At 33.1% G+C, this 24,650-nt stretch overlaps 5 protein-coding genes across 5 annotated transcripts; 1 reads left to right on the top strand and 4 right to left on the bottom strand.

The window, feature by feature from the left end:
• Nucleotides 1-8,100: 8,100 nt before the first annotated feature.
• On the bottom strand, nt 8,101-10,143 carry LOC129950173 (piggyBac transposable element-derived protein 3-like). The gene has a single exon (XM_056062020.1). The coding sequence runs from the start codon at nt 10,141-10,143 to the stop codon at nt 8,101-8,103; it is 2,043 nt and encodes a 680-aa protein (XP_055917995.1).
• Nucleotides 10,144-11,086: 943 nt separating this feature from the next.
• Nucleotides 11,087-12,214, top strand: LOC129941884 (exosome complex component RRP43-like). The gene is made up of 3 exons (XM_056050649.1): nt 11,087-11,227; nt 11,302-11,895; nt 11,971-12,214. The coding sequence occupies exons 1-3, from the start codon at nt 11,211-11,213 to the stop codon at nt 12,191-12,193; spliced, it is 834 nt and encodes a 277-aa protein (XP_055906624.1). The 5' UTR covers nt 11,087-11,210; the 3' UTR covers nt 12,194-12,214.
• Nucleotides 12,208-13,191, bottom strand: LOC129941885 (signal peptidase complex subunit 3). Its single transcript, XM_056050650.1, has 3 exons — nt 12,875-13,191; nt 12,546-12,812; nt 12,208-12,480 (listed from the first exon to the last, which is right to left on the bottom strand). Exons 1-3 carry the CDS (start codon nt 13,015-13,017, stop codon nt 12,354-12,356), a joined length of 537 nt encoding a protein of 178 aa, XP_055906625.1. The 5' UTR covers nt 13,018-13,191; the 3' UTR covers nt 12,208-12,353.
• Nucleotides 13,192-17,177: 3,986 nt separating this feature from the next.
• LOC129940443 (apoptosis regulatory protein Siva-like) lies at nt 17,178-18,183 on the bottom strand. The gene is made up of 4 exons (XM_056048788.1): nt 17,956-18,183; nt 17,746-17,885; nt 17,514-17,674; nt 17,178-17,450 (listed from the first exon to the last, which is right to left on the bottom strand). Exons 1-4 carry the CDS (start codon nt 18,077-18,079, stop codon nt 17,396-17,398), a joined length of 480 nt encoding a protein of 159 aa, XP_055904763.1. The 5' UTR covers nt 18,080-18,183; the 3' UTR covers nt 17,178-17,395.
• A 4,233-nt stretch (nt 18,184-22,416) lies between these two features.
• LOC129950162 (uncharacterized) lies at nt 22,417-23,182 on the bottom strand. Its single transcript, XM_056062010.1, has 2 exons — nt 22,937-23,182; nt 22,417-22,875 (listed from the first exon to the last, which is right to left on the bottom strand). Exons 1-2 carry the CDS (start codon nt 23,180-23,182, stop codon nt 22,576-22,578), a joined length of 546 nt encoding a protein of 181 aa, XP_055917985.1. The 3' UTR covers nt 22,417-22,575.
• Between the last annotated feature and the right edge of the window lie 1,468 nt (nt 23,183-24,650).

Raw genomic sequence — 24,650 nt, 5'->3', positions numbered from 1 at the left:
TAAAAAGGAAAACAAATTTCATCACCTACCTACTTACTACCTTTACTCAAAGTCATTCTCAAAAACCAAAACCAAAAACAAAATAAAAAAAAACTACATAGGTATATTAATTAAGAAATAAAGTATAAAATCAAACAAAACAACAACAAATCATCCTAATCATTCGCGTATCTAGTCACTATCTGAACAAAATAAAAAAAAATAAACAAAAATTTGAATTCAAAAATTCTCAGCCAGTTAAAAATAAATTTAAAGAAAACAAAAGAACCACACAAATTAAAGGTCTTCTCAAAATGATGAAACAAAATTCACAAATTATTATAAATAAAAATTAAATTAAAAATAAAAAACAAAACATTTACAAAGCATTTATAAAAAAAAACAAGAAACTAGAGAGAAAGGAGAGAAGAAATGGAGGAGGAAGTAAAAAAGAGGAAGGCAGAAGTAACAAGAAAACCAAGTAATATTACTTATATTATGTATTGTTAAAATTCAATTATTATTAAATTACTGATTAATTACGAGAAAATTAAATTAAAATTAAAAACAAAACAAAAACTGAATAACAATTGAAAATGCTATCCTCATCTTGTAAGCAATTTTTTAAGTAGAAAAATAAAAATTTAAAGAAAAAATAATCAAAAAAAATTCTAAACTTGTGTTTAATTTAAAGCCTTCAATTACCCAAAAGATAACCATAACGACATAAACATATTGACTGAAACTTGGCTAAACAATACATTCTTGGATACGGAACTCTTCGATTCGAATTATCAAGTGTACAGACGTGATAGACACTGCTTAAATGACATCAGCACTGTAGGAGTCGGACTTTTGCTTGCCGTGAAAAATTGCTTGATATGCACTTTGGTTGACGACTTTCAGCAATCTGATGTAGAAATGATTTGCATAAAAGTTAAAACTGAGACAGGGCTGCTATACATTATCGCCACATATGTATAGTATATACCTCCAAGCTCTCCTTACAACGTTTATGAAAACTTATTAAATTGCATATAGACAAAATAAACGATCAAATTGAGCCTTAAGACGAGTTACTAGTCTAACGAGATTTCAATCTTCCAAACTTGATCTGAACTAAACAGACGCGTGAGAACTATCTTTCTCATATTAACATGTCTTCTACCAACGAATTCTTGACAATTGACGGTCCTTTCTCATGTGGACTAAGCCAATTTAATTGGATTGCCAACAACAAAATATTGGACCTTATATTCTTCTCGGAAATACTCAATGCTGAAATTTCTGTAAATTCTATTATGGCTATCAACAATCAATTATTTGATAACTGATAACTTTTATCATTTTATTGATAATTTGGTATTATAATTATCAAATGATAATTTTTCACCCATTGTGAATACTAATCAATATACGATTGTGAATAGGTTTTGTTTGGTGTTTGACGTTTGTCATTTGTGTTAAGTTCTTGTGTTTTGGTCTACAACTAATATCGGCGGAATAATTCATTAAATAAATTTCTCTTTTTTCTTAATAATATTTTGTTTCTTTAGGGGTAGAATAGTTAGCAACAGAAAACAAATAGAAAGGCTTGTGGTAATAATGGAGGAAAATCCTGAGGTTGCAAAAGGCGTTTGTCCTAAGCCAGTCCTAACCTGAATAGCTGATGGTACATGCTTATTTATCAACGAAAAATTTGTGGCTGATAGAAAATTTGAAGGATATCATAATTTTTGGCAGCCATAAATTTATTTCATAAATTTATAATTTGTCCAGTGGGTTTGAAGCATCTCGTAATACTGTTTATTTTAGCTTGCACGATAAACCTTCGTTCCTCAGTACAATTGCCTTCAAACAACAATTCTATAGTGAAGGCATTTCGTTCTTCAATTTGTATATTCAATAAAAACTACAAAAAAAGCTTTTATAAATCGTATTTAAATTACAATTCTTTACCATTTACAAATATTTGATACATTTTTTGTCAACGAAGATTTTGTAGCTGATAGAATATTTGTTGGGTATCAATATGTTTGATAGCCGTAATACCGAGTTTATCAATAAAGCTATTCACAATAGATCTTTTAATTCACTATTTATCAAAAATATTGATAATTGACCACCATAATACCGATTCGTTAATTTTGTTGCTAATCATTAAATATCGTGTTGATATTTGATAACCATAATAGGGTTGTTAATTAATATGTATGTTATGTTCTTTTCAAGCTGTTATGTAATGTTAACAGGAATCATTTGTTTAAGAACTGTGACATTAATGCTATGTGCTATACATTCCACTGTATTCTCTTTAACATTTTTTTTTGTGAGACCACATCATGCCGAAAACCGCGCAATATTTCAAAATTTCCTCCATAATTTGACTCTTGCTTAAAAAACTTAAAACATAAAAGAAACAAGACCTGGATTAAATATATTAAAACAAAAGCTGATAATGACTTGGTAGTATACAATATCCTATATTTCTCTTTGAGATTAAATACAAGTACTTAGCTATTTTTTTTTGGTATTCCTCCTTTCTGCTATCCTTATTTTTTTCTTTTTCTTTCCCACCTAAAATTCTGTTTAAATTAATAAAATTTCCTCCTTTTGATTGTTGCTACTACAATTATATTCTCCTTCTTAATTTATATTTTCTTTTTCTACAAAATGTCTTTATCTTTTTTCACAACATTACTTCTCGCTTTCAAGGTTCTCCTAAGAGTGCCTCCAAGTGACACTTTCTAACTATCCGTCCTCCCTCGTCCATTCCAATCATTCACACATACATACAACTCAACCAATCACTTTCGAGATCGTCGGTCACGGGATTACGGCTTCCTGGAAGCTTGACGCTAACCGAGAGAGCAACCTTTGTAGATTCTCATCGAAACTTTACTCTCACACACACAAGCATGGTTTCGACAAGTTGTTGGATGTGTTTCCAAAACTTGCCGAAACGTAATGGCGAGTTCAGACCCCCCCTTCCAACTAAATTTTCTTTCGAGAAAAATTGAAAAAAGAGAATCAAATCGAGAAGGAGCCTTAATTAGACTTTTTCCTACAACAGTATATTAACTATTAACGCGGAATTCGAAGTGGGAATTCAATTGAAATAGGTCGGATATGTAGAAAGGCGTGTTATATAAACTAAAAATGTTTCCTAAATGTCAAAACTTATTCTTACTATTAAAATTTACCGGCGTCAATGAAAAAATTATATACTACTTTAAGTTAACCCTAGAAAGATAACCTACGTCGACTTGACGTATAAATCATGTGTATCACTTATGGTCTATAAAATATGGTTATCTTTCTAGGTAATCTTTCTAGGGTTAGGTTAGGGTTAGGTTATAGTGGCTGTCCAAGATGGAAACGGACACACTTAGGCCAGTTTAATGGCCCATTGTGATACCACATGAATCTTGAGGCTTCCTCCTAAGCTCAATGGAACCGGCTTGAGTCCCTTACGAAACGTGAGAGGCTGATTATACCGATATGATTTAGATCGTTTAGATCGTTAAAGAAGAATTCTCCTAGGTAATTCTTGCGTTTTTGAGCTAGAGCAGGGCATGTGCTGAGAAGATGAAGAACCGTTTCTTCCTCTTCCTCGTCCATACAGCTTCTGCAAATGTCATTTGAGAATACGCCTAGTCTCGTGGCGTGCTTTCCTATTAGACAGTGTCCGGTTATGACACCTATTATCGAGCTTATATGCGATCTGCTTAGAGAGAGCAAGCACCTTGAACGTTTTAAATCCAGTGTTGGCCAGATGTTTTTTGTGGCTTGACACGTGGTGATGTTGGTCCACCTGGTGCCTGCCCTCCTCACAGCGTCTTGCATTAGTAGCAGTTTACAAGTAGCGATTGGTATGCCAGTACTTGCCAAACGTGGTAGGATGGGTTGTACTGTACCGTTCCTGGCGAGTTCATCTGCCTTACAGTTACCTGGAATGTCTCTATGGCCCGGCACCCAGCAAAGGTGAATATTAAACTGTTGCGCCATCTCCATTAGAGATGATCGACAGTTATGGACTGTTATAGAGTTTGTAGAGACTGAGTCCAGAGATTTGATAGCGGCCTGGCTGTCGGAGAAAATACGGATATCAGATGTTGATATCACGTTTTCTTTGAGCCAAGACAAGACTTCCTTAATCGCCAAAAGTTCCGGATGGAACACGCTACAATGATTGGGAAGGCGGAATGAGAGACTTAATTTCAGTCGTTCAGAGTATACACCACCACCAACCCCTTCTTTGGTTTTTGAGCCATCTGTATAAAAGTGGATTGACTCATCCTCCAAGAATGTCCTATCCTGCCAAAAAGATCTGGTAGGTATAGAAATCTGGAAATTCCTGTCGAATTGTAGTTGGGGGATGGTGTACTCTGTGTGCTTTGGGATTTATTCTAAGTACCTTAGAATTACGGAGTGGCCAATGTTGTTGTTAGTCCACTGCGACGAAGCATTGAGGCAAATAGCAGAACTTGCAGCTAATTGTTTGCTAAATATGTCAAGAGGTGTAAGGTAGAGCAAGGTGTCCAGTGCTGCAGACGGGGTCGTGCGAAGCGATCCGCTTATACATAGGCAGGCTGAACGTTGGACTTTCTAGGGTTAATCACACACAAGTCAAGAACATTTATAACAACTTTTCGGCTCGTCCGCCGGAATAAAAGATGCTGGAACGCTAGACTGCCCGTCCGCCTATCAATTTCTGAATCACCCGTTCCATTTGGTCATCATGATCGCTGGAACACCTGTTTTATTGCTTTTGCAACATATTGGCTAGGTACACCACTGGTTGATGGAACCATGGTTGCCCTCAACCTCACCAATATTTTGCAGCAGCAAAGAAAGTAGAATAGGGAAGTCAAGGTATCGAAGGCTAGTCATTGTTGCGGTAAATTTTACCGTAACAGTATATAATGCGCTAAGACTATTCAGATATTCTTTACAATGGCTTTATTTAAAATACTGAAACAGACATATAAAACTTCTGGAGCTATGTTAATAGCAAGAGAAATACTGACGGGTATCCAAACTGCATGTCTTTCAACAACGAACTTAGCCATGACGCTGAAAAAATTTTAAATATGTTTGCAAATTTTTTCAAAGATGCTTTCGAAGTAGCGAACTCCTGTCAAACGACTGAGTCATTGGCCCTCTCACAAAATTTCCACCATTTGAATTCAGTTAGTCTTTGGATCTCTGAAGATAAAATCGTTCGCTTTAGAACTTGACGTTTGTCAAGTTCTGACAGACGTCAAGTTCAGATGGTGTACCTTCTTATATTTTGAAAAAAATGCGCATACCATTTATTCTATCCTCTTCGTATTCATTTTAATGAATCACTGAAATCTTCAATTTTTCTTGAAATTTGAAAGAGTTCGTTCATATCACCGATACGTAAAAAGGTTAGTAAAGATGAAATAAGAAATGAGCGTCCTATTGCAAAATTGTCCGTCATCATTAAGACTTCAATAAGGCCTTTGATAAATTGTGCTATAAAACATTAACTTCCAAACTTAAATCCCAAGGCTTTAACGATAAATTTGTTAGTTGGGTTTCGTCGAACTTATATAATAGATCATACAGCGTAGTTTTTAGGAATGAGCGGTCATCATATTTTGATACCAACTCTGGCGTACCACAAGGTACCCACTTAGTGCCTTTACTGTTTATGTTGTACGTTAACGACTTACCTTCTATTATAAAACATTAGTCTGTTTTGGTTCAAGCTGATGCAATTAAAATTTTCAAACGTTTTGACTCACTAGACGACTGTTTACTCCTACAAGATTATCTAAATAGTTTTCGTGAGTGGTGTTTTATAAATAAGCTTTTACTTAAATGTAAATCAATGTGTTTTTTACGCAAACAAAATGTTTTGACTTTCGATTATCAATTAGACTCTCCTTATTTGACTAAACTAGCTACTTTTTTTACCTAGGTATTATTCTTGACTCAAAATTAACTTTTACAAATCATTATATTTATTAAAAAAGCAAATAAGACACTCGGATTTATAAAACGGGTTTCACTTGATTTTCGCGACCCTTATATTCTTAACCTTCTTTATATATCCAATTTTGGAATATGGCTGCATAATATGGGCTCCTTTTATTCAGTCCATATAAATAGAATAGAAGGAGTACAAAGAAGATTCACGCGCTTCTGCCTGAGGACATTCAGCTGTGCTTTATTATAAAATTAATCAATGGGTCAGTCATATGTATATCAACGTCAATTTTGGAACAATTAAACTTTATATATAGCCGTTGTACCCGTGGCATGATGGTTAGTGCGTTGGACTGTCATGCAAGGGGTCTTGGGTTCAATCCCTGCCTGTGCCACCAAATTAATTTTCGCGGGTACTGCCTCTTGCGAGGAATTGACAAATTCTTCAAGAGTAATTCTTGTCATGAAAAAGTGCTTTCTCAAATCTAGCCGTTCGGAATCGGCCTAAAATTGTAGGTCCCTTCCATTCCTGACAACAGTACTCGCACACAGGAATGGTTGAGAGTTGTAAGTCACTAGGCCCTGGTTCACAACGGACTATTGCGCCACCCTATTTGATTTGATATAGCCGTTCAAGTATTAGAAGACAAGTTCCTTTACGTTCTACATCAAGCACATCGAACTATGGTAAAAACAGTCCCCTAAACTAATTGATTTCAGTTTACAACAAGTTTTACTTTTTGGTATATTCCATAAGCGATGGTTTTAAAAGTAAAACATTTAAAGTAAATTTGTTCAACACTTCAGTTTAGCTTTTTTTGCAAATTTCTTAAAGCATTGTAAATCTATAAATCTAAGAATAAATTAAATTTTGGTCTTAAGTTCTAACGTTATTTTGTTTAACGAATTCAATAAATAAATGAAGCTCTTCAAAATTCTGAAATACGAGTTATTAGTTCGCAAGAATTGAGTAGAATCAATACAGCTTCTTAAAAAGGGTGAGAGAGTGTTGGTGGCGATTTCTATCTTGTTGATTGTTGAAAGTCCCTCTTTGCAGTTCTTAACTTGAATATTTTGAACTTTTTTTGTGAACATAGGTTTAGGCAAAAGACTAAACTACCAATTATCATAATCCAAATATGTATACAGGAACGACCGAATTCCTTTTTTGTTATAGTGTACAAAAACATTATTTCTACAATGTTTGTTTTTAATATGACATATATATAATTTTTCAATTTTCCCCCATAACCGAACCAAATTCTTCTAGAAAGGATTAATATATAAAGAGATACAATTATCAGACGTCAACATTAGTTTCTTCAAAAGAATCTAACTTGAGCACCATCAATTACGTTCACCAGTGACAGTTGCAGTTCCACCTGTTTCTTCCATAGACCTCATATACTGTTATTTTGCTTGTTAAATCTGTTCTCATCAATTGATCTTCATCGAACATAAAATGACGAATTACAAAGCATTTCTTCCTTTAATCAAAATCTTAAATTTAAAAAGTGCCGATTACACAAAAAACTTTTACGATTTGACTTTGTGGCTCGATTCGTCGGCCTTGGGCAAGTTCAGACAACATAAGGGACTTCATTGGCAGTCAACTTCATTCTTTGAACGTAAATTTCGCAAACCACTATTTTAAGTTCAAAGTACAAAAACTACCAAAAACAATACATCCTACAAAGCACTCCTCAGGCGAGCTACAAGTCCATCACGATTTATATTTTGAATTGTAAGGAAATGTATTTTATTTCTTTTCCAAATTGACAACGAACCCTTTAACATAAAGCAATTAATGAAGTTGTGCAGAAAATAAATAATTCATAGAGTACTAAAGTTTAGCTTTCAATTGAAGAAAAAACATGATCAACTGTCATTTTGATACAGGTAGACTTGACTTAACCCTCTAATGCCTTATTTTTGTATTTGATTCAAAAATTCAGCATATACTAAAATGCATGTGATAAACACGAATCTGAAATCAGTTTTTCATTACATAAAAGTATTCACCTTTTACAGGTAAAAATAAGGAGACCGCCTGTAGGCGGGCTCAGGTCTTATCATGAAAAAAAAATAACACAGGTGTAACATAATGGGTTATTCAAAATATTTTATTTAAATGCTGAAAAATAAAGAAAATCAAGAATAAACCTAACGTTGATGAAAAGTCATAAAGCAAGACTTTGAGGTAGAATTACAGAGGTTTATTTTACATTTTGTGCAATATGCTTGCGTCTCCGATTTACATCCCGGTTGCTTGCAAGTTTTCTTACCATTGCGGTCCTGAAATATGCACCAGTGGCCAACATTATCATATCGAACTTCTGAAGTCGGAAAGTAAGACTTTTTTGATTTCGAAGGTGGTGGTATTGGTGATGACACTGGCCGGCCTCTAGGTTTCTTGGAATCGGTTGAAATTATGCACAAAGTCTCAGCTACTTCTGATCGAAAATTTGGAAGTTCAATGGTGACTTCCTTGTTTGACCTATGATAAAGGATATAAGCATTTACCATCGCCACATCCAATAGATGAAAAAAAATTCGATTTGTCCATTTCCTTGTTTTCATACGAATGTGATATCGACCTAGAAGACCATCCATTAGATCGACACCTCCCATATGTCGATTATACTCTTTTATAATAAATGGACAGTCAATTTCGATCTTCTGCTTCGTTTTTCTATCCCATCGTGAAGATGTAGAAGGTCCTGGGTTTGACATGTTTGATAAAAAAGGTTTAACACCGCAATAAGTAGATAAAAGTCGAACGCTCTTATTGTCCATCCACAAAACGCTGCTAATATCAATGCCGTTTACATTAGCAACGTATTCTTCCGAGTAACCTCGCTCAACTTTGCGCTTCGCCAGGTCCGCTTCGGTGGATAATTTTATATTTGGAACTCGATTTGATCGAACTGTTCCCAAACTATAAATTCCTCGACTTCTTAGGTATGTAAGAAGCCCTATTGACGTGTAAAAATTGTCAAAATATACAATATGATTTACGTCATCTGGAATATGTTTTGACAAGCGCACGACGACATTTGAAGATGCTCCAAGATCTGGTGCATTTACAGGCACCACATTATCTCCTGCACCTGAGTAAATCTCGCAAGCATACGAAAATCCCATACTATCACATAAAACGAACAGCTTAGTTCCCCATTTATGTGGTTTGGCTGGCATATATTGACGTGTAGGGTTACCTCCCATTTTTGTTGCACACATTTGTTCATCAACACAAAGCCGATGTAACATAGGAATATACCCAAAACGTTCATTGAAATGATTTATCAATGGTCTTATTCGGTGTAATTTGTCGTATCCAGTCTGGCCCTTATGCACCATGGTAGAATTGTCGTTGAAATGGAGAAACTGACGTATTTGTTCGAACCTCATTCGAGTCATTGCATTTCGGATTGGTTCGAATGAATGTCTTCCCCAATAAGAACGAACATTTGGATATCGGTACACAGACATAAACATCATGATGCCGATGAACTGACGAATCTCTTGTTTGTTAGTAACAAACCGAGCTTCGATTTTCTGTTGACAAGCATATAAATTCATTTGGTCAACGAGGTGTTGATAGAAATCATCAGTCAAGAAGTATTGAAAAAAATCAAATGGTGTTTTCAGAGCTTTGACGTCATTTGGCAACTCTTTTTCACCCCGAAAAATGATTTCATTTACATGCACTTGCAAGTTTTTCTTCTTCCACATAATAGACCGGAACTCCTGAGCATCATTTCGCATGCAATTAAAGGGCCCAATAAATTGACCAGTTGTAGAAATATCTGGATCTGGACCATCTTCTTCCTGTTCCAATTCGAAGCAATTTGAATTGCGTTTTCGTTTCCTGGAACGTGGAGTAACACCATCAGATACAACACTACTGGAATTTGATTGCAATGTAGCAAGTGCAGCAGCAGACGTGGAAGGCAACGATGCAAAAGAGCTAAAATTCAGACTTGCAACTTCAGGATCCATCAATAATTCAGTTGAATTTAGATTGTTTTGTAAGCAATCGTCAATCAAAAACTCGTCTTCCGAACACATAAAATCTGGATCATCAAAATTATCATCTTCATCAAAATCTTCACCATCCATATCTTCACTACTCGAAAAATATTCAACAAGGTCAGCTTTATCATCCTTCGTCTTAAAAAGATTCCTCAAAGATTTTCTCGACATATCTACATGAGAAACTTGGAATCAGTATGTACTGGGGAGAAGAAAAAAATTACACTTAACTACCTGAGGCCGCCTCTAGGCGGGCTCCAAAAAAACACTCATGAACGACACAAAGAACGAAACAGCACATCACTTTTTTTCACAAATCAACAAAAAATAATTTATTTACTTACTCGTAATTTTTCCAATAGAAATTTACCAATATTAGATTTTTTTTTTTAATTTGAAAAACGAGGTTTTTAAAAAAATATTTATTTTACAAAAAATACCACTTTTTTAATTTCAATTGAATGTAAATCGCGAACAACAAGCGCAAAGAACTTGCAATAAAAAGCAATGCACAAAACAATATGTAATCTAGAGGTAAAGCCTAACAGATTATTGAAAAAACAAGAAACCGCTACCTTTGGCACTTGTTTAATTAAGACCGCCTTGAGGCGGGGTGAGGCATTAGAGGGTAATTAATTAGGCAGATTTTTCTTGACTAACTTTACAGTTTACTTTCCATTTAACCTGCCTAATGATTGATAGATGTTAAAACATATTTTAATATCAGTCAGTAATAACAAACCTACAAACGGGTCACAACAAATGATATTAAAATGTAAAAATCTTGAAAATGTTTTAATTTTATTTCTGACAGTTAATTGTAAGACTGTCATTTGTGTTGTAAGGTGTTTTTTTACCGAGTAACATACGATTGTCATGCTTCCTAATTTGTATTCCTGTCTGACATGTAAATAATTATTTTGATCTCCATATAGGTATGTACTTTTAAAGTGACCATTCACTGCGTTCTCACCACATTTTAATTTTTGTGCATAATTTTTGAATTCACATTTTCTTGTCAAAAAATACAACACGCATATTAAAAATACCATATAGTTGGCAGTGCTGTTTCTTATCAACATGTTCCTAAAACTTTGATTCTACTGTCAAAGCTGAAAGTTGACAGTTCTCATTTGTTGTCAACACGTGCGACTTGCATTTATTTTTGTTTTGTTCTTTTTTCCAGTATTCAAAAGAGTTTTTCTTGGTTTTTAAGAATAAAACAATAAATATTATTAATGGCAGAACAATACAAGTAATTAGACTTATTTCCTTTATAACTTACTTTACTATCCTCCTTATTTATATACATAAATTCTTCTCATTCAGACTCATTCATCCGGTGAAATTTTACCGCGACTATTTAAACAAAGATATTCGTCCCGATGGACGAGAGTTCGATAAACTTCGTCCGATTGCCATTAACGTAGGCTCCATCATCACAGCCGATGGCTCGGCGGTTGTCAAAGTCGGCAACACTAGTGTGGTTTGCGGAATTCGAGCCGAGCTAGCTAAACCTCGATCTTCTACCCCGGAAAACGGTTTTCTCATACCAAATGTCGAACTACCACAAATGTGCTCACCCAAATATCGCAGTGGAGCTGGGTCGAATGATGATTCGGATGTTTTTAGCAGTGCCATCAATGATATTCTCATAAATTCCAATTGTTTGAATTTGAAGGAACTGTGTTTGCACAAAGAGAAACTAGTTTGGGCATTGCACTGTGATATAATTTGCCTGGACAATGATGGATGTGTTGTCGATACAGCTCTTATAGCTTGTGTGGCAGCTTTGAGGAATTTAAAATTGCCCGCCATTGAATATGATCATAAAATCAATAAAGTCCACGTAGATACGAGTGAGAAGAAGAAATTGAATATCGGGCCATTGCCGGTGTCGACTACGTTCATGGTCTTTGATGAGTAAGAGTCCCACTTTCTTCTCCATTTCAAGAAATCTTAAAATCAAATCCGTTTTACTTCTTTTTCTACCTCCAGCAACGTAATAATCACAGATCCAACTGCCGAAGAAGAATCCCTCTCAACGTCAGTGGTAAATATCGCAATTTGCAAAGGAGATGTATGTTTCATCCTAAAGCCAGGCGGGACCCCGTTCGGCAAGGACCAAATGGACACCTGCATTAAACAAGCCCTGAGGCGGGAAAAAGACGTCCTAAAATTACTAAATGAAGTGTGTAAAGATACAAATGGCACAAAATAAAAAAACAACCCAAATAATTTTACTTAAATTTTGTTTTTCTTTTTATTTCCTGATATCTAAATAAACAAAATTAAAACTAAGCGAATTCATTTTCCACCCCAAAAAACTCCTCTTTTACTCTCAAGGAGCTGGAATTTAATGGCTTTTCTTGTGTTTGATCTTAGACAGCAGACACTGAGTAGTGTTCTGGGAACTTGAACCAATGCGAGCCATGAGCAAAGACGCTAGGCAGCAGACCGGCATTGGGAATGATGTTCCAAGACAAGTAGAGGGTAACATTGTTGTTTCTAAAAATGTGCACAAAAGTTAATAAGAGATTTGTTTAAAAAAATTTTGAAAGAGTAAAACTTACTTAAGACCATTGCCATCATCCCAGAAATAGTACTTGGTGTTCATGTTCTTAAAGTCGAGGACGGTATTCTCACCACGTAGGATAATCTTATCCCACAACACAACCTGGTTGAGTTCGTTTTCCTTTGTCTTGTATTCGGCAGTTAAATAGAGGAATAACTGCTTCACATTCCAGTTAAAGAGATCTGTGAGATTGGTCTGAAGATCGAATGTCAGAAATCCCAGATCGTGTTTCTCTCGTGAAGCACCGTAGTCTGGGACGTTTTTCCTAAAAAATATAAATCTCAATTACTGTTAACCTCTACCAAAAACTATATTAAAATTTCTTACACCAAAATTTTAACTGTATTAATTTTGGATTCGGTGCGATAGTCAAGGAACACAGTCGAGATGAAGCAACAGAAAGTCAAGCAGGCAAGAACGCTCAGAGAATACGCCACTGTGGCGTTTCCACGGGTTAGAACTGTATGCATTGTTAGCTAACTAATTGTGTAGTTTATTAAGGTGGATGAGTTATTGTTATTTTCAATAAAAACTATTTGAAAATTAAATGCAAAATTAAATGAAGTTTTATTTTGTTGATGGGCACGCCGCTTGCCAATAGAGACACGTCTTCTATTTGCCTGCAAAGCTGACGTTTCATGAAAAAAATTGAAAAAGCAACACAAATGACAGACAAGCCGAAAATAGTTTTTTGTGTCTTAACGTTGGTGACACTGTCCTACTGTGGTTCGACTACACTTATGCAATCTGTCAAAAAGATTGCAAACAAACTTTTAAATAAAAAGCCACAATTTTTGTGAAAATAAAAAGTAAAATTTTATCGTAAATCGTATAACGCCGGAGCATTACTTCCAAGCTATGAAAATCATTATTGATCCATGCTGGCTGATTTTTTTTAAACAATATATCCGCTAAGCGTTGACTACTTTTTGTTCCACAAAGTTGACAAAACTTGTTTCAACACTGTGCTTAACAATCAAATAATTTTCATGAAACTATCAACCAGATTATAACAATTAAAAATTAATTCCAAAAATATTTCTGTCTTGTCTTTCTTAAGCCGTTAACAAGTCACCAATTTTTTCACCCCACAAAAAAATAATCTAGCGGTTTTGCGATTTTGGAAACTATGCCAGTGGCCCAGGATGCGAGATAATGCACACACTAAAAGCTTTCTTAAATAAATATAATGTTTCGTTTGCTCGAGCCCAACCATTATTTTGGCAAACAAGTAATGAAATGGCAAACCCAACTGAGCATAAATCAAGTGACAGCTGTCAAAAAGGCCAACTCCGAAAGAAAAAATTAAAAACTACACGCTTTAAAAAGCTCAATTTAGTAATGACAGATTTTTTTTTATAAAAATGTGCAATTTCTGCAAAAAAAATTGAAGAGTTATAACATCAGTGGTCTTTGCATTTTTGAACAATTTGCAAATGTTAACTATTGTAGTTATGTTATGTGTCGTTGTTAAAAAAGTTTGGAATATGGTAGACTCATTTAGGAAAGAGAATTGTTAGCATGTCAATCTACTAATTTCAAAATTGTACAACTCTAAATCGCAAAATAAAAACGATAGAAAAATTGAAGCTGCTCTTAATTTTGCTCAAAATTGTATTACAAATTGATGGGATAAGTAGAACTACAAAATAACAACCGGCGCTAGTTCTTCTACTTTAGACCTTTTTTTAAAAAATAGCCCGGGACTGTTTAATCAAAATGTAGTGCTATGTATATTAAGTTCTGATCATCTGCCTATATGCATTAGTACGATTTACTGCCTTCTAACAGAAAAAACGAAGTTTTTTACTTCAAAAATGCCAACTGGAACATGTTTAAAACCCAATTGAGTTCAAAACTCAGAAATGTTCTTTATCTCCATTCCAATATATCCACTTTAGAAATTGATCAAAATGTTTCCTTGTTTACTAAAAGTGTTATAGAAAGCGTTGAACAATCTATTTCTTTGAAACAAATAAGGTTAAATAGCAAGACGGTCCTTCCTCCTTAGTTGAACTCATTAAAATGAGAAACAGTTTTAGATGAAGATGGATACGGACGAAAGATTATTGTTACTTAACTGAAAGGAAAATTCTTACAAATGTTATCAAATAAGGTATTTTAAGATTAAGAAAAAGGAATGGAACCAAAAATTAAGAGGGCTAGAGAAAGGTGTCAAACCTTTCTGAAATTTTGTTAAGGTTATTAAGAAGCCTAACTTAAAAATATACCTGCTTTAAAACTAGATAATGGGCTAGTAGCACTGTCTGGTTCTGAAAAGGCAAACGCTTTAGGCAAAATATTTACCGACTGCCATGCACCTGGAAAAAACGCAAGCAATCCTGTCAGTTATTGTCCTATAAGTTTACTAAGTTCAGTAAGTAAGTGTTTTGCACCATAGTACAGTCCACCAAATTAATCGAATAACTCCCATACAAGAATGGTTGAGAGTTTTGAGACACCAGGCCCAAGTTACGGACTGTTACACCACCTAATTTATTTATTATTATCTACAAATCGAGAAAAAAAATATTTATTTGTTAACAAATCATTCACTTTGACATCTTAACACTGGGCAGGTTAAGGGGACATAAAGGACTTGAAAGTAAGGCAAGTTTCTGGCACCTGATTGGCCACCTGCCAAAAAATTGCCTTCCAATTCAGACAACCTCGTGGAAAGTTAGTCAAGAAAAATCTAACTAACTATTAAGTCAAGTCAACTTATGTCAGAATGACAATCGATCATGTTTTTTTCAATTAACTGAAAGTTGAACTTTATTCCTCTACTATTTTTTATTTTTCGCACCACTCCATTAAATGCTTTCTGTAAAAGGGTTCGTTGTCATTTTGGAAAAGAAATAAGTAATATTTCCTTACAATACAACAACAAAAATGGTAATGGTCTTGAAGCTTGCCTGAGGAGTGTTTTGTAGAGTTTTTTCTTAGTTGTTGGTTGCTTTTTTACTATGAATTGTGAAGTAAAGTACTGAATTTGAAATTCATGACACTTGAAAAACTTACTAGTTGCCTCAATTCAAAGAATAAAGTTGACTGCCAATGAAGTCCCTTATGTTGCCCGAAGCTGCCCACTTTCAACTAAGCTCCCGAGTTGATTTGCGGATTGTTACAATTCGTAATTATTTGACACTTCAACAATGTGATGATTTCGCAAATTGTAGTTTAAAAAAAGGAAATTTGACCAGTTCATATTTCCAAGATCTCTCTGTGATAGAGAATTCTTGAAAAATCGATCATACAAAGTCTGTTCACAGCTTTCTGACATCAAAAGTAAGAAACTTGTATGAGTTATTTTGTTAATATTTCTGAGCATACAGAAATCTCCGAGATATTGGAAAACAAACTACACAATTCACATCAGAAACAATAGTGGAGAGTGTCATTTTGACACTTCCAAAAAATACCTAATTTAAGCCTAGTACGCTGCTGATGCGAAACGAAATTTTTCGGTGGTCTCCAAGTGTAGAGCGAAATTAAAACGAAAACCACAACGGAAAAATATTTGTGTAGAGTTCTGTCAGCTGTGGAAAACAAAAAACAAAAACACCGAAAGTCACGAGTAAACAATTTTCAATTTTGATTTGTAAACAATTTTTTCCAATAAATAAATTAAACGTCAAAATTTCGCAAGCAATTAATATACCGGGCAATTAAATTGAGAACGAAAAGAGTGGAGAATTGTACTAAAAAATCTAGTACAGCTATCCACTAAAATGACACATTTCGTTGTTCAGCAGCGTACTGAAAAACGAAAAGCACAGCGAAATTTTTCGTTTATGATTTCGTCATGTCATTTTTGTATGGGAAATTTCGTTTCGCATCAAGCCTAGTACGCTGCTGATGCGAAACGAAATTTTTCGGTGGTCTCCAAGTGTAGAGCGAAATAAAAACGAAAACCACAACGGAAAAATATTTGTGTAGAGTTCTGTCAGCTGTGGAAAACAAAAAACAAAAACACCGAAAGTCACGAGTAAACAATTTTCAATTTTGATTTGTAAACAATTTTTTCCAATAAATAAATTAAACGTCAAAATTTCGCAAGCAATTAATATACCGGGCAATTAAATTGAGAACGAAAAGAGTGGAGAATTGTACTAAAAAATCTAGTACAGCTATCCACTAAAATGACACATTTCGTTGTTCAGCAGCGTACTGAAAAACGAAAAGCACAGCGAAATTTTTCGTTTATGATTTCGTCATGTCATTTTTGTATGGGAAATTTCGTTTCGCATCAGCAGCGTACTAGGCTTCAGCAGCGTACTAGGCTTAAGATGAAACTGAATTTTGTAAATTTGTGACACCCGTCCTGCCCTCCATATTAGGTGGAGTTTCTGGGATGTAAGTATACTTTTAAATGAGCCCTCTTAAAAACGTGTATTTTTAATTTTTAAATCTACTTAAAAAAGAAATGCGATATCAACTCACAAACATCTTAAGTTTCTGATGATCACGTTTGAAAATTGTATTTGGCTTCTCACTTTTTAGTTGATTTTTGCAAAAATGTTTTAAATATAAAGTGAGGAATTTGAAATTTCACTTTTGATTAAAAATTTGTTGAGAAAAGTTTGCCTTATCGAACTCCTAGGAATTAATTTTAACCATACTACATGAATAACGTAAATAAATTTATTTTTAATAACAATCCGATTATGCAGACCTAAGACATACATAGATAGTTACATTCTTTTTTTTTTAAATCATTTGTACAATAAAACTAATTTCATTTAAACTTAAACAGAAGGTACTTTTTTTGAAAAACATTTTAGGAATAACCTCATAGATGTATATAAATAAAATTGCAATAATTTTAGCCAAAAAAGTGGCCGGCTTTCAATTGAACATCTTACATCTTTCACAAATAGGTTGTTCGTTGGTACCGCACTCACTGTTAAAAGAAATTTGTTTTCTTAAAGGAAATTCTATTTTTTTTTTGTTTAGCATAACTTACAATAGCATAATACAACTGCCACATAAGAATTGCCCACAACCGATGCAAGAGAAAGCACAGAACTCACAGAGTCCCAAATTGCAATTGAAACAATCGCCGGTAATGAAAGCCTCTTTGGCACAGCATTTTGATCTTAGTTTCTCTTTGGGGAATCCTTCAGGCTGAAAGATATAAAGATCATTTATCTATAAGAACCATTATTGTAAAATTACTATTTGTAAATAAGATGTACCTTTTCCTTGGATGCAAAGACCAAGTTGCCGCTTCCGCTTAAAGTTACTAATTGTGATATCTCTGCAATCCCCAGAGGTTTAGTGGCCTCCGCGTTTTCTAAGTTTTGTGCGCCTCTGAAGAGCATTGATATAGTCTTACCTTTGGAATAGAAGTAACACAATGCGTTTTTAATTGTTATAAATAATATTTATATTACAAAAAAACTTACTATGAATTCTTTTCATTTTCTCGTCGTTGAGTCGGTCTATTTTTTGTTGATTTATAAACATTTTACTTTGAAGTTGATATGGATATTCATCCGAACGCAAACGTTTACGGCAAATTGTTTCCATGTTATAATTTATAAATTAATTATAATATCAATACTCAATAGATTCTATTTTTTGTTTAATTTTAAAATATTAATTGGTATTTCCCGCGCTTTAAAGTAAACAATTTTAATTTTATTTTAAAGTTTGGACATGTGGAACATATGGTTTTGACGTTTACCTACTCACGTTATTGTGGATTGTGAAGCAATGGAACTCAAAGCAGTAGTGCCAGACGCAAATATTTTGTTTGATTAATTTCAATTCAGTTAAGGCACTTTGTATATTAATTTGAATAGTACTATCATGGATAACAAAATTTTGGTACGGAAGGCGGACCATGGGCGCTGCCTGTACAAAAATTAAGTGTGGAATCTAAGAGCGACTGGAAGTATAAAAATATTGAAATAAATAAATAAAATAAATTACTCAAATGTAAACAAAAATCAGTCGTTGCCAACGTTACCTGAGATTTGTTTTATTCATACTTATCAATGTATAGAAGATATGCATTCAGTTGTATGTGTTTTAGATTTGTTAGCAGAAAATTGCATTCATTTGATTTTAGATTTTCTATTTTTGTGAAATCTGAAAATTTAAAAACCAACGTTTTCAAAATTAAGTTTTGATACAATGCTACGTTGCCATATTTTGAATTTTTCCATAGATAATTCATTAGATGTAGGTATTTTTTAAATTTGTTTTTTTTTTTTTTTTATTGTAGTGGGTGGGTTATGTAGGTATGTAGAAAAGTAAGTATTAAGGAGGTTGGTGTGTATTAAACTGAATTGTAAGGACTAAAGTCGTTTCGTAATTGGTGTTAAGTCATGACTCAAGCTAGAATTAAACAATCAACTTAAAGGGTCAACGCACGCACCGTCAACGTTAACAGCGTCAATGCTTAAGATATTGACTATCAAACGATTAGACAAAATAATATTTATTTAAGCCAACGTTATTTTTATTAACTTCCCATAGGAAGTTATTGTAATGGGTCTGATTTGTCAAATTGAAAATGTTGACATTTCTCCAGGTTTCAAGGTCCCTGGAGTCGAAATAAAAGATTTTAAGAAAGATATTTGCTTGTACGTCCATTTGTTCGCGGCGTTTTTTCGTCGTCCATAGCTCAAGAACCAGAAGAGATATCGACTTCAAATAAATTTTGTTATACTGATAATAAGGCAGAAAGATGCAAAAGGGAGTCAAGAAAATTGCGTGGGTTGTTCTTTTACCATAGCAGTTTGAAAAAGGTGAAAATTTTGGTTAACTCTAAATATCTTAAGAACCAAAAACGCTAGAGATTGAATTAGATTTTATATACTAGGTATATTGTAACGTGATTTCAAAGAAATATATTAAAAAAAAAAAAACAATTAAATGTTTTTTTTTTATAAATCAAAAAAACTGAAAAAAAAATTGTCACCTCCAAAATTTTACGACTAAAATATGATTTCATGTTCAAAACAATTTTGTGCAACGAAGAGTAATGTTTTAAACATCTGATAAAATTTTGAGAAAAATCGAATTGACATTTAAAAAAAAAAACAACTGTAAAAAAAACAATACTAAACGTGGTAAAAATTTACTTTCGACTCAAATAGCTTTTCAAAAATTAAAAATATTGGCTTCAAACTTATTTTATTTCACATAAAAATTGTTTTCGATATTCAGTAATTTTTATATAAAAATCCAACAGTCCGTTTTTTTATAAAAAAAAATCTACAAAAAACAGTACGCAAATTTGGTAAAAATTGATACGAGTACATATAGACAAACTTATAAGCAAGACAAATCGACAGACGGGATGGGAAGTTATCAGTGTTGGTTGCATCCCAGCATCTTTTTTTTTCATATTAGGATGTGAAAGAATGTTACAATTGGTACAGTGTAAGCATATTACATGATTATTGTGTGGTTTTAATTATTGTAGAATCTACAAATGACGTCTATTTTACGTCAAAGAGTCAACGCGTTGACCGTTTACGTTGACCTTCTAATAGTAGCTTCAGACTTTTTTTTTTAATATTTTGCAGTGCGAAACAACTGTGTTAAAATTGGAAAAAAATGAGAATTTATGCATGTTTACATATTTTAAAACATATTTTCCTATATTTGTCCTTTTGGAGTTAAAAATAGGTACATGAATAAGTACGATAGCATGTGTTTAGGTTGGCAGGTTGTTGCCTAGATAAAAATGTAAGGATGTTTCTAGAGAATAATTTAGTTAAATTAATTAAACCAAAAAGGTAACAAAATTAGTTTAAGAACCTACTATTCTCCTCACCCTCATTTCGGTTGTTTCAAAAAAGGAGAAATGGCTAAAGATTACTACACTATCGTCTTCTTGCTTCTTGCGCTCTTAGGAAAAACGGCAAATGGTTTTGGTTTATCAGGTGTAATTAATTATTTAAGTATTCACGGTAGAAAAATGACATTCTAATTTTAAGGAATTTAACTAAGGAATAAAGATCAAAAAACCCTAACATTGAAGAAGTACACATCAAATTTCAAATCAAAATTAAATTCATTTTTTATTTCTAACTAAATCTTTGTCAATTTTAATTTTCACCTCAATTACTATTGATTTATTTCTATGGTGCTAACATCAAATCAATTACAAAGAGTTTTGAAATAAGTGACCATTAAAGCTGTTATTTGAAGATCAATATATTTTCTATATACCGGCTGGGATGCAACCCACACTGATAACTTTCCATTCCGATCAATTACTTAACTGTTGGATTTTAATAAAAATTAGGTAAATGTCGCAAATAATATTTTCTGTGAGATAAAATTAGTTTGAAGCCAATGTTTTTAATTTTTGAAAAGGTAATTGAGTTAAAAGTACATTTTTTCCAAGTTTTAATATTGTTTTTTTTTTATAGTTTGTACAAAAACTGTTAATCAATTTTTCTCATAATTTTACCAGATGTCAAAAACGTTATTTTTCTATACATAAAATTATTTTGGAGATGAAATCATTTTTTGTTCGTAAAATTTTCGAGGTAAAAAATATTTTGTTTTTCAGTTTTTTTGATTTATAAAAAAACGTTAATTGGAATTATTCCAAAAAATATATTTGGTTGGTATCATTCGTGAGATATTTAGCAATTTATTTAAAAATATTTACATTTTTTTCTCAAATTGCTAATGTCAAAAAAAAAACACCCACACAATTTTCTTTAGAGCCCATTCTGCATCTTTCTGAATTATTATCTGCATAACAAAATTTATTTTAAGTCCATATCTCTACTGGTTCTTGAACAAGCACAGACATCTCACTAAAAATCCTTTATTTCGACTCAATACAATAACTTCCTATGTTAAGTTAAAAATGTTCGCACTATTATTATCATGGTATAAAAATATTTGGCTCATTTGAGAATGATTCGAACAAAATAGGGAAAACTTTAATTTTTCTAATTGGCAACCACAAAAAGTTTATATTCTAATTTTTCTTCTATTTTTTTCATGTGTTTTTTTTAATGATTTCATTGCCAATCAACCAATCAAACAATTGAAATAACAAATTATACAAAATATCTATCTTCTGTTTTTTTAATAATCTGGAAATTTATTATTTTATATTGGAATTCTCAATCATTTTTGCCCCCACCCCAATATATTCCACAAGCAAAACATGTGGAACGAATTGTTTAGGAAGTCGTAAAAAGATGTCAGGTCGAGCGTTCCTTCTTCATGATAGTACTATTCAAATATATATACAAAGGAAGGCATTGTTTCTATATTGTGAGAATAATTACATGTTTAAGTCTTTCATATTTAAGCTAGCATCACACTGCCAGTGAATTCACTGACAACTAACAGGCTGTGACGTAAAAATTACGTCAAAAAGTCGTCAGTGTGGTTGCGCGTAGTGTGATAGCCAGTTTTGGGACCTCAGTGAAGTATGTCAGTGCACTGACGTGTACGTCCCTAACATCCCTAAAAATTTTAAGTGGCTGAAAAAGGATGAAGTAATTTTTTTGGAAAAAAGAACACATTTTTGAAGGTACACAGTGTAAGTTAATTCTATAGAAAAAAGTCCATGGCAATTTTTTTAGCCTGCATTTGAATTCTTTTTGTAAATGTAAAAATTATTTATTATTAGAAAATTAAGGTTCAGAACGGTATCACCGGGTAAACACATCCATCTTAAACAAAATATTTTGTTTGATAAATAACTAATAACAATCTGCAGACAGAAAAATTATATATTGAAGTACAGGTTTATTGTTAGAGTAAGTTCGGCAAATATGGCCCACCCTTAACATTTTTTTAAATAAAACCATACATTTATGTCGAATTCATTTTTTTTTTTTTTAAAGGTCTAACAAAACAATTTTAGTCCGGTTTTAAAAAACTTAAACTAAAAAAAAAAACATAACAAAATGTTAAAAACAAAAACTTAAAGGAACTTCATAAATCAAATACAAAAAAAATTGTGGCCAATATGGCCCACATGGTGTTTAATATGGCCCAGGGTGGGCCATATTTAAAGCAATATTTTTTGAGTAACTTTAACAGCAAAATTCGCATATAAATTTCATTTTTTCATTTCCTGAACAATCTTCATGTGCCCACATTGTACACACAACACATTGTACCCAAGTTTCGCCTCCCTTATCTTCCGAGAATAAGCTCAAGCAATATAGGCATTTAGCATCTTCCTGGTTACTTCTATCGGGATTTGGATCGGAACCACCGTCTGGAATAAAGTTACTTTCATTGCTTTCTGATGAAGAAGACTTTTTTCGAACTCGTTTCGTTTTGATCTGTATGATTTCTTTGCCTCTCAAACTCAGATTCTTAAAAACCTTCTGAAATTAAAGTTCAAGATCCATTAAAATTATAACATTAAGGTCGTAATAATATTACTACCTTCTTCTTTAGTTTCTTTTCCTTTCCATCCTTTAACTGAATTGATTCTTCCAGAGACAATTTGTAAGGTGACGAAGTAATTATCTCCGATTTTCCTCGTTTTCGACCACGATTCGAAGTTTTTTTAAATCGGACAGGAATAGGGGAAATTTCATGTGGAGTATAAAAGGTAGTTGATGGTTTTGAAGAAATATTTCCTGAGGCTTGCGATTCCGGTTCATCTGTAGGTTTTGGTCTGGATTTCATTGGGCCCTATCGTGAACGAGATTTCCCGGGAAATATTTCCCACGTTCGAAAAATTCGTATCGTGAATGATGTTCGAAATTCCCCTCGGAATTTATTGCTATCGTGAACAATTTTTGCATGGGAAATTTGATGTGATTTCTCTGGAATTTTTCCGCATTTATTTTGGCGGAGAAATTAAGGCGAGACGGAGCAATGTAAGTGCATTTGAAACTTTTTTGATAAATAAAAAGAATTTTTAAATTTTATTATAGGACGAACTCAACAAATCAAAACCAATTAGAACTTCTGGTTAGTATTATGGAAAAGAATACGGATATAGCGACTGGATTTACCACCTACAGAGAAAAAGAAGATTTGGCAAAGTTTTGGAAGAAAACGGAGACTGAGCTCAATAGTCTTGGTCCACCAATCAAATCCGTATCCGATTGGAAAAATGTACAAAATTATAATGCTTGTGGCTCTAAAAATGTTTTTCTTTTTTCAATACAAAAAATGCAAAAAAACGAAGAAACGCACTTAGCCTGACGATTTTCGGCACAGTGAATGATTTTTTTGCTATGGGGAAAGAATCGGAGAGGGTATCTAGCAATTATTTGAATACATTTTTATTTATTCGATAATTCTTGATAAATCTGAAACAAGAATAATTAAAAAGATAATTTGGCATATTGCAAAATTTTACTCATAGTTCTTGTGGTAGCTCCAAGGGGTTGGAATTATCCCTTAATTCGCGTCTTATAGACCTGATTTCACTTTTTTTTTGTTTCTTCCTCCTCCACCGCCAGTAATACAAATCCTATGCTATGCATTTTAAAGATTTAAAATTCGATCTAACCAAAACAAAAAACATTTTCAAAACAACAAGAAATGTTACTGTCAAAACAGTGTTTTCAGATGGAGGGACTTTTTCTTCTTCAAATTCTTTAAGAGTCAAAGAGGACAATTTTATGCTATTTTATGCCAATTTTGAGGAAACAAAAGTACCATATATTTCTTTCTTCACATGAAAAAAAAAGAATGCATTTAAAATACTCCGGAACGAATAAAGAAAAACAGCAAAATGATTTATCCGGAATATTCTGCTGAATAAAGAAACGTAAAATGATGATTCCAAATATTCTTAATGAATAAAGAAACAAAGTTGATGTTTTAAAAGATTTTATAAATTCATAATAGGGGAAATTTGTTTGGGATATTGTTTTATTGTACAGGGAATTTTAGGGAATTTCAACTAACAATTAAATTTTTTTAATTAAGATCCTATGATAACACTGCACACAATTCGAAATTGAGTTCCGAAAAAAAATTGTTTTTTCGATGTTGGTAGTTATTTCCCTGGGAAAAATTTATTCCGAGGGAAATTCACGATAACTCGAAATGTTTCTTGGGAATGAAACTTTCCGTGGGAAATAAAATTCCCCGGGAGATTCCCGATAAGGCTCATTATTTCTGAGATAGATCTTATTCC

This window comes from Eupeodes corollae, chromosome 1 (genome assembly GCF_945859685.1).
Source record: "Eupeodes corollae chromosome 1, idEupCoro1.1, whole genome shotgun sequence".
In the NCBI taxonomy this organism is placed as follows: Eukaryota; Metazoa; Arthropoda; class Insecta; order Diptera; family Syrphidae; genus Eupeodes; species Eupeodes corollae.
This window is presented reverse-complemented; position numbering and strand designations above follow the sequence as displayed.